Source organism: Apium graveolens, unplaced genomic scaffold (assembly GCF_009905375.1).
Source record: "Apium graveolens cultivar Ventura unplaced genomic scaffold, ASM990537v1 ctg5471, whole genome shotgun sequence".
Lineage (NCBI taxonomy): Eukaryota > Viridiplantae > Streptophyta > Magnoliopsida > Apiales > Apiaceae > Apium > Apium graveolens.
In genome coordinates, this window is record NW_027418986.1 from 16,785 (window position 1) to 28,083 (window position 11,299).

The 11,299-nt window shown below is 34.0% G+C and overlaps 1 protein-coding gene across 1 annotated transcript; it reads right to left on the reverse strand.

Moving 5' to 3' along the window:
• Positions 1 to 8,412: 8,412 nt before the first annotated feature.
• On the reverse strand, positions 8,413 to 8,970 carry LOC141702673 (uncharacterized). Its single transcript, XM_074506303.1, has one exon. It carries the CDS (start codon positions 8,968 to 8,970, stop codon positions 8,413 to 8,415), a length of 558 nt encoding a protein of 185 aa, XP_074362404.1.
• Positions 8,971 to 11,299: the final 2,329 nt, after the last annotated feature.

An 11,299-nucleotide genomic window follows, 5' to 3' on the forward strand; every position in this document is an offset into this window, starting at 1 on the left:
AGATGCCACCGCCACCGGTGATGAACTTCGGTGAACCGGTGGTGAGCTATGATGTTAAAAGCTGAGCTCTACTATACCAAACACTTATTTCGATTATTGCATGTGTTATTCTTGAAAAACCCAAATGGTTTTGATCTTTGAAGATATTGATTTAAGTTAACTTGTTTAAAGTGATTATGGATGGTTATTAGATTAAAAAGGAATGAAATGGATGATGCATGCTAAGTTAGGTTCGGATTTTTGTATTAATAATAAAGGAAATTGATTTTGTGAGATAATCTTGGTAAATACTAAGTTATATGGCCTAAAAGTGATTGCATGCTAGTTTTAAAAGAAGATCAAGATGTGCATGTCATTGATTTGTCTTTGAGATGTAAGTTTGAGTTTTGTCGAATGAAATGGAGTTAAAAAGGGATTAATTTGATGAATAAGCGGATGTATGTTGAAATTTAGGTGAAATTCTTGTATTGTGTTAAGAAAATTTAGTTGGTTTAATTGATAAGAATAAAGTGTTTGATATATTGATGAGTTGAAATCGAATTACATGCGAGCATGTAAGAATGATTTGGTTCGAATTATTGTTGCTAAAAAAGAGATGTTAGTTTAATTATTGGATTATGCTATGATTAAGGATGCATGGTGTAATTTTGAGAAATTTGATTGTATATATATATTTATGATTCGAATTTCTATGATGAAAAGAAAGGAGGATGATTCTTTAATGGTTTTGAATGAGTTACGTGTTTTAAAGTGAGTATTTGGTTAATTTTGTGTGATAAGGCCAAATAGGCCATAGGGAATGAAAGTCAAAATGTTTGGTTTTTATGATTAAAAGGATGATTGAAGGTGTATAAGTAAATATCTATGCATTTGTTTGCTTGATTATAATATGTGGTTCGAATTAAGGAACAAAAGAAAAGGGAACTAAGTTGATTGATTTTAAAGGATATAAGTGATAGTTTTGAATGTAAATGTTTGGTTGTGAATAAGTCTTGTACTCGTAAAAGAGTCGTGTTAGTGTGATTTGAGAAATAGCCAAGGTCAAGCGAGTGCACTTTGATGGTTAAGTATATAAGGATATAAAAACTACGAGAAAGGGATATGCTATGTGCTATGTGCTATGTGCTTATATGTATAAGCTATATTCGTATGCTCGAGTCTAAGATATAATCGAGTTATCATATAGAGTGATCGTTCCGGGAATGAGAGTTGGGAATCTAATTAAGATTTTTGGTTTTATTGTAGATTCGGAGCGTGAGGGCATTCAGGCTAGGAAAGGAAAGGATTTACTACGTGGCAGTAGTTCAACTTTCAGGAAAGTAGATCCAGGAAAGTAACTCTGATTACTTGTGTAAACAGTTATAAAGAGAATGTTGTTCATACCATGTAGAGTATCGAACTGTTAAAATATGAAACCCTTGCTTTATGAAACCCTGATATTGATTTGAAGTACCCTTGTTCTTGATAACCTGTTATTGATAATCCTATTGATTTTACCCTTTATTAATATATCTTTCTGTTCAAGTACCTATTAAGCCATGGATTATATTGAACCTTTTGATTATCCTTGTTAACCCTGTTTAATGATACCTTGTTTCTCTTGATCACCCTATTGATCCCTAAATCAATGTTGATCCTTCTAATTTAGTGCCTTATTATCCTTGATACAGAATTCTTGTGAATTGTTCCTTGCGTACCTTTGAATCACTCCCTGAACTTTGTTTCCTTAAAATCTGATTTAAGAATGAGTTTCGACTTGAAAGAGTCTGAATGATTTCAAATGCTTGGTAATGATAAAATGAATTTTAGAAAACCTATTTGTTTTTCCAACTCAAGGTTTTCCAAATGAATTCCTGATGGATTGGATTGGGACGTAAGAGGCTAGTGGGACTAGTCCAGTCATGGTAAGAGGCTAGTGGGACTAGTCCAACTTAAGGCTGAAATTATGTCGATTGGTACCTTAAAGACCGGAATGGAGGTCGATACGGGCTGATCACCCGTATATAATGAAATGGAAAGATAAAGTAATCCAATCAAGGGTTCTAAGTGATTATTTAAAAAGGGAACTGAAACTTTTGTTCAGTAAATTGGTTTTGAAAATGAAAATGGTTTATATTGCTTTGAAAAGAGTTGATTATGTCATTGTGGAGCTTAAAGCTCGAGAACCCTGATTCTTGAAATTGTTGATCATATGATTGATTCTATATCTTGAAATACTGTTGTTTTCCTCTATCGAAAGATCTATTTTGATCCTGTAATGATTTGTGATGAATGTCGGCTTTCGTCCTGCTTTGAGCCTTGTTTCCTTGAAAGCCCCTACTATTCTTCAGAAACCTTTCCTTAACCCAAAAAGATGGAAATCTGCCACCTAGATTAATTAAAGTAGAATGCCCTAGTTTGATAAAGTATATTGTGATTTGATATTGTAGAACTGCTATATAGTTACTTGCTGGGTTTTATACTCATTTGTTTTGTCTTAATCTAACCATGGCAGTTAAGCAAGAAGATGGCCAGGCTTAGGCACAGTGCTAGTAAGAGCGTACCTGGTGGTCCCTACCGTGTTGAGGGCTTCTGGTTGCCAGAGCAGGTAGTGGTGTTTATGAGTGAGCTCCCGCCTAGAAAGAGGTGTATAAAGATACAATGGGTTATCTGTCGGTTCCCAGCCGGAATCGATATTATTTATTTAATAATATTTCAGGTTTGTAAGTTATATTTTGTGATTGGCTAGTTGTGATCTTGTCTCATACTTTATCCTTGTTGATCCTTTAGAGGTTAATCGGGGTTTATGCATATTTAATTATTATATTAGAGGTGTGTGAGTCCTCATTTCCTAACCCCGAGATTGAGGGCATCACAAATAAAATAATAATTGAAATATATATTTTATTCATTTTTAAAAGTTAATAATTATAGTGTAGTTATTTACAATATTATCTACAGATTGATTAAAAGATTATACAAATTAACAATTTTAAGTAAATGAACCATTCAACGAAATATAAAAGACAATCATACAATCTTATAAAAAGTTATAATAATTACACTAATCTAAATTTAAAAACGAACATATTAAAAATGATTAAAACGCTAAATATTAAACCAACTTGAAGATTCAAGACGATTACATGGATAAGAAATCGACAAAATGGAGGAAACATGTAGAAAAAATCGTCATAGTAGGTAACATTGGGGCTACTGCAAACTTAAATGAAGAAGTAGTAGAGTTTCTAAATTTTTTGGTTAAATTCGACCGCAAGGAAGTATACATTCACATGGTTAAATACGACGATATATATAGCTAACAAATAACGGCCATCGATTGTATTTATAAATACAACGGAATGAAATTGCAATCAAGTTTAAATTCTCCGAAAAAGAATCATTGTTTCCCTCCTTTTCAATAAAAAAATCAAACACCGCAAGAGCTTTCCCGCTTTTTACGAAATTTAATAACAACAGTTTTCGGTCGAAATTATTTTTGAAATCTAAAAAAAAGCGTGCTTTCTCCTGCACTTGTTCCTCTACGGTTAAATAAGACAGTAATAATGTAACTGTTGTATCTACAACTATTATGATGGTTTAAATACGACTGCTCCTAAATAAGACTGTCCTTGCTTGTTTTTATATTTGACCTACGTGACACTAAATTCGAGCAAAAGTCGCATACATGAAATTAATAAAAAGTTGAGGTAGGAGAAGTTCTATGTTTGCAATAAAAGAAATACTATTTGAATTTTTAAAATAATTCACTAAGTTGTATAATTATAAACATATAGTTTTCAAAATATTTTTTAAATTATTATTATGATATTGATGTTAATTTTGAAAATAATAATCAATAAAGTTGGTATTTATTTTACCTATTTTTTAGAAAACACCGATTACAATTTTAGAGATATTTTTTATCAACAAATGAAATGTGTATAATTGGTTGGGAAAAATTCATGACCATATACATATAGTTTTACATGAGAAATTATACCACACACATTCACATTATTTTTTATGTACTTATTTGTGAATTGTTTTCTAGAAAGTATGTGTGAGTTTTTACCATTTATTCAATTATTGAAACATTTGAAAGCAATTTCAAAAAAAATTGTTAGGGTCAACCAAAAGTAATGGCACTTTTAAATTAATGTGGATTGACTAATTGCAACATATCACACTAGTTTTACTATATTGATTTGATTAGATTAGCATATAAGTGAGGTCATTTTGTCATTTTTATAGCTGGGTCATACTAGATGGACATATGAAAGTAAAAATTTTATATTATTAAGACTAGATGGGTTGATGACACAAATAATTTAGTATTGTTAAATTTTTTTGGTTACCAAAGCCCAATCTTGTGTTCTTTTGGTCCAATCATCTTCAAAACCATTTCCAAATTTTATTTCCCTTCTTCAAATACACATTTTGTTGTGGACCATTAATATAATTTAATAATCATTTCTTTGTTCTTAGTTATTCTTTTGAATAATCCTTTGTTCAGAAATGGTGATGTTCAAAGCTAAAAATAAATCCACAGTCATAAAACCCAGTTTATGTAATATATATTACTATGTATATAGGGGGAGTTCGTGTAAGATTATGAAACTCGGAGAAAAAAATGAATACATTAATTAACTTGGTTACAAGAAAACAACTTAAGTACTACATTCCAATAAAATGGAAACTACATATCACGTACTGGACTCCTAAAAAGATGCCACTAACTGATGTAGTTGATACTGATCCTAAGGACTCTACTTTGTATCATGACTTCGTCAACAAAACTAATTCAGACACAAAACATTAATTCAAATAAACACCTAAATAAAACACTTATATTTAGATAATTTTAATATAACTCCCCCTTAATCAAAATCATTCTTTTAGCTCCAAGCAGCTCCCATATTTGTTCAAACTTAGTTGTGGCCATTGCTTTCATCAGTATGTCTGCGCGCTGCTCTACTGAACTCACGAACTTAATCACAGTGTCACTACGCTCAATATATTCTCGGATGAAATGGTAACGCATGTCTATGTGCTAACTTCTCCCATGAAATACTGGATTTTTGGCTAGATATATGGCAGACCGGTTGTCAACATATAACACCACTGGACCTGTGTTCTCACTTGTTATGGAACTCAATAAATTCTTCAGCAAAATGCCCTGTCAAGCTGTTGCATTTTCCGCCATAAATTATGCTTCGGAAGTAGACAACGCAACATAATGTTGCTTTTGTGACACCGAGGTGATCACACTTTCACTCAAGTTGAAAACCAGACCAGCTATACTTTTCCTATCTTCGGAACTTCCTGCAAAATTACTGTCACTAAAACCTGATAGCAAATGGTTCCCAGAATTTCTTGAATAAACCAGTCCAAAGTCCAGCATCCCTTTTATATACCGTAATATTCATTTGACAGCATTCATGTGTAACACTGTTGGTTTTTCCACGTATCTACTCACAATTCCAACCGCATATGAGATATCCGGTCTTGTATGTACCAGATACCGCAAACCCCCAACAATGCTCTTAAATTATGAAGCATCAACAACCTTGCCCATAGAATCCTTGTCTAGTTATATTTTTTCCTCCATTGGGTATCGAGATGGCTGGCAATCTTGCATACCAACCTTCTCTAACAGTTTTCTTGCATAAGCTGGATGTTTCAGTTTAATGAAGTCCTTCGCTTTCTCCACCTCTATTCCGAGATAATATGACAGTTTCCTAATATCACTCAGGTCGAACTCTTTTCTGATTAATTTCTTGAATTCAAGTATGTTCTCAGCCTTCATGCCTATCACAAGTAAGTCATCCACATAAACACCTACTATAATACATTCGTTCCCTTCCTTCTTTACATACACAGCGTGTTCAGTATGGATACTTTATAAAACCCATCCTTTCAAGGACTTTTCTTAATCGTGCATACCATGCCCGTGCGGCTTGGCGAAGCCCATATAGAGCCTTTATGAGTTTATACACCTTATGCCTCTAATTCTCATTTTCAAAACCTTCACGATGCATTACATATACTTCCTCATCAATTTCCCCATTCAAGAATACAGATTTAACTTCAAGATCATGGACTTCCCATCCGTTCTTAGATGATAATGCAAGTAATAAGCGGACTGTCTCCATGCGAGTGACCGGAGCAAATACCTCCTTAAAATCGATCCCCTGTTTTTGAATGTAGCCTTTCGCTACCAGATGAACTTTAAATTTCACTATTTCACCATTTGTGTTCTTCTTAACTTTTTACATCCATCTTAAACCAATAGCTTTGTTCCCTTTAGGTAGCTCAGTTAGTACCCGTGTGTTGTTTTTCTCGATGGCATCCAATTCAGCCACCATTGCCTTCCGTCATTCACTTTCTTGGGCTACTTCATTGTAGTTTGTTGGTTCCTCAATACTGATCAGCAAGATATCATCTTTTATCTGCACTTGCTTAGTCTCGTTGCATATATCTGACAGAAGTCTGAATCTTTTCGGTTCAGAACAATATTCACTCGAAGTTGCAGAGCTTTCTATTGTATTACTCCATTACTGAACACTTAAACCTCTAGATTACTGTAGAGTGACAAAGTCATGCTCTACTTCTGTTACATCACTTTCAACATTTAAATGTCCATGTATAGTCACAATATTAGGAAATGTAATCCATTATTTGTTGTTCCCACAACCATATTTTATCCTCCTGGAATACAACGTCACGACTAACATGAATTGAACCATACACTGGATCAAACTGGCAATTTTCCTTTGTCCCGGGCTCCTTTCCCAAATATACCACATATTTGCTATGGTAATCTAGTTTGTTGACATGTACCTGTGGTATTTTCATAACGCAACGCAGCCAAATAACTTAATGTATTGCATATTTGGCTTCGCTCCCTTCCAGGCCTCATAGGGGGACTTTCTGCTAATACTTTGGTTGACACTCTGTTAAGTATATAGAAAGAGTGCCTTACAGCCTCCCCCAAGAAATGAGACGATAGATTGGCTCCCCTTAAGAGACTCCTCGTCATTGCAGCAACTGTCCTATTCCTTCTCTCCACCACCCCGTTTTGTTGCGGGGTGTAAAGTGCGGTATAATAGTCTCAAGATTCCAGCCTCTTCACAGTATTTTGTAAATATTTGAAAGAAAAACTCCCCTCCTCTATCAGTATAGAAAGTCTTTATTCTCCCGTTTGTCTCATTTTCAACCAGAGCCTTGAACCTTTTGAACGCTTAAACGTATCCTTCTTGTCCTTCAACATATAAACCCACATCTTTCGACCAAAATCATCGACAAGGAGGAAGAAGTACCTATTTCCAGCAGTTGTTGGTGGTGAAATTGGTCCACAAATATCCCCATATATTAATTCCAGAATGTGCTTAGGCATGGAACAAAGATGGAAATGGGCTTCAGTGTTTATTTTTCCATGAGACAGCCTTCACAAGTTTTCTTTGGGTTCATAAGCTTTGGAATACCATGTACCATCTTTTCTTTTGACATAAGAGACAATGCCTGAAAATTAACAAGCCCAAGGCGAGCATGCCAGGTCAAGGTTTCCTCATCTGCCTTAGTTAACATACACTGTTAGTTGACCTTCATCGAGTATTATCTTATAAAGATGGTTGGCAGACCTTTTCACCCTCATAAGTAGCTATACTCCTTTATCATACACCCACAAGTAGTCTCCCTTCAGCACAACTTTATTTCAAGCCTCTGATAATTGACCCAATGAAATGATATTATTGCACAACGCGGGGATATAATACACATCTCTAGGTAAACAATCCTCACCATTTTTACACTTAAAAAAATTGTACATTTCCCTCGAATTTCTACTGTTGAGTCATCACCAAATTTCGCACGTCCAGTTTCATTCGTATTCAATTCTTTAAATTTCTCACATTCCCCAGTCATATGGTTGATCACGCCATTGTCTAAGTACCTCAACTTGGACTTGTCATTGTTTTCTACGTTTAAATTTGGCACCACACCTTCCTCATTCAGCAAGAACACCCCTTGTTCAACCTTCGTGCTTTCTGATAACAATAGAGTTGGTTAATCCTCTTTGATTTTTTACAAGTTTACTTCATTACTCATTTATTTCTCCTATTTTGATTTTCGACACTCTATGGCAAAGTGTCCGAACATTTGACAATTATAACACCTCATCTTGCTCTTATCGAGACTTGGATAATTGCCTCTTTCATGGCTTTCATTTCCACCTCGATCATTAATGTCATTCTAGTGTTGGTGATATCCTCGTCCTCTGCCACCATTACTACCTCTAAATTGTCCATGACCACATCCTCATCTATCAAAAGCACCACGTCTCCTTTGATGGTTTGATGACTCACCATTCTTATTAGACCTTTTCAACCACTCCTCCTGTGTCAAAAGAAGTTGTTGGCTCGTGTTCTCAATTTATGCTCTCACCCTTTCTTCATGGGCCTTCAGTCGACCCACTACTTCTTCCAAAGAAATTGTTTCCTTGTCTCCGAATTGCTCAATCGTAGATGCAATCTGAACAAGCTTCGAGGGTACAACCCTTAGCAGTTTCTTCACTATGTTGGACTCTGCCATGTCTTCACCTAACATGCGTATATATGTTACAATGCCAGATAGCTTTATGTAAAAATCCTCCATTTCGTCAGTTTCCTTCATTGTCAGAGACTCAAAGTCCGCTCTTAATGTCTTCACCTTTGCATCTTTCACACGATTTGCACCCATATATTGAGTTTTAATGGCCTCATATGCCTGTTTGGCGATTTTCTTCTCAGCGAATGATAAGAGCATATCTTCTGATATGCCTTGATAAATAGCTGCCATCACAACCTTATCGTCCGTACTAGCAGCCTCCCATACTCCTTGGGCATGCATGAATACTTTCATCTTCAATGACCACATGAAATAGTTGTTCTTCGCCAGCACAGGGTAGTTCAAACCAATAGGTCCAGCTTTACTCTTACTTGTGTCCGTCATAATTTTTTTGCTCATTTTCACTAATCTGGGCATAAATTTGGGCATTTACCACACCCAAAGCTCTGATACCAGATGTTATATATATTACTATGCATATAGGTGTAGTTCATGTAAGATTATAAAACTGGGAGAAAAAACTGATTACATTAAAAAAATTGGTTACGAGACAACAACTTAAGTACTACATGCCAACAAAATGGAAAATCCCTATCACGTACTGGACTCCTAAATAAACGCAACTAACTGATGTAGTTGATACTGATCCTAAGGACTCTCCTCTGTGTCATGACTTAGTCAGCAAAACCAATACAGACACCAAACATTAATTCGAATAAACACCTAAATAAAACACTTATATTTAGATTATTCCAACAGTTAAATGAGATTGAAGCTGCTGACGCCTTGTTGCTTCTGTAGAACGCTGTCATCCAGGAGAGGCCACCAGATAAGGGGATCAGCAGAAAAGTATAAAATTAAAATTATGTATGCCTAACCAATGCCGAGTGAGTGGCCAGGAGAAGGAGAAGGACAAGCCGCTAATAATTTATGAGAGAAGTACAATGCCACCGCACAGTAGATTGAGGAATCCTAATCAAGTGTATTAAAGAAGGGTTAATAACTGATCTTAACTTACATCGGGTCATGAAAATATCTAATCAAGAGGTGGATATGAAATTTCATTCTTCTTAGATTTTTGTAATTTATCAATCATTTGTTATGAAATAACATCTTTCATTTATTGTCAGTTATTTAAAATCCCTTCTCATATACATGAAATTGATTGTTAAATATTTAATGTGCATAAGGGATTTCATATTTTTACATTTACCTAATAATTAAAAAGATAATGGGTTCTATTTAATTATATTAGTGTGGGGATGTGTATATATATAATAGAGGATTATTAAGACTTTAATGGGCTCCTTTGTACTCTAATTTTATGTACCAGACCAATTGTATTATTGGTTAGATTTTAACTCACATCTAGTTTTAATTCACATTTAGTTAACTTAATCATTTTACAAGAAAATAATATTTAATTTTTACCATATCTTCTACACTAGATAATTTATTTTTTGATTGATAAAATTTATTAATAAAATCATATGCACAAAATTATAGGAAATAATACGAGAAAAGATTGAAAACTAGAATGACCTTTGACGATGAGGATGAACATTAATTTTGGTGTGAGAATTCTTTTTCTTTAGTCCAATCTACAAATTGTAAAGATTTCAAATAAATTTAGTGTATAATATTTTTTTTCTTATCCAAATTAGTTTAATTTTGAAAATTCAAATCAATAAAGTTGGTATTTATTTTACCTAATTTTATAAAAAATGAATTGTACTTAAGATATATTTTTTTTATCTAAAAATTGAATTTGGGTAATTAATTGGGAAAAAAATCATGATGCTTCAGAAAGTATACCACCCACAGGCTCATTGTTTTTTACCTACTTGTTTTATTGAATTGTTTCTTTTCTACAGTATGTTTGAGTTTTTATCTTTTATTTATCAAATGAAATATTGCAAAATAATTTTAAAAAATTGTTAGTGCCAACCAAAAATGATATTACCTTTAAAGTAACACTACAAGAAAGAAACTGAGCTTTTATCGACCGCCAAATTGATCATTATAAGGCCAAAATCGATAATTTCTATTGAATAACAACTGACACAAGAAAAGTCGAATTAACCCTCATCAGTGTTTACGTTTTTGGTCAAATTTTACATTATTTGACTATGACTACTAGCACGTTGGCATGACACATGTCGGGGCTCATCCGGTTTGTCGTGGGTCACCACCTCACATGTCAGTGCCACACATGGCCTTACACATTAGTAAAGAAGGAAAACTTTGAATGTCTATTACGACTGCCGTTTGGTCCTTTTTTATTATTATGAGCAAATTAGCGGTTGTTATAACAAATGACGAGTTAAAAAAGCACAACTCTGACCATTTATTATGACTATTTTTTCATCATTTTTATTTGATTATGACCAATTCTCGGTCGATGAATCAGTTGGTATATTATACGACGGAATTGGTCGTTATACTCTCAAAATTTTTTTTGCGTTAAGCCTAATACCGACCAATTAGTAACGACTAAATAATGAGATGGGCATTTTTCTTATGAATATGGTCGGTATTTTTTGAAACTGGTCAGTATCCGTTGCCTAGAAATTGTTATATTTAGTCATTATGTGTTCTTTTCGGTCGGTATTTATGTGGGTTTTGTTAGGTATGAAATACAACACAGAGTGGGGTTAATGTATTTTATTGAATTTAAATTTTCTTTTGGCTTTAGGAACAAAACAGTTGTATG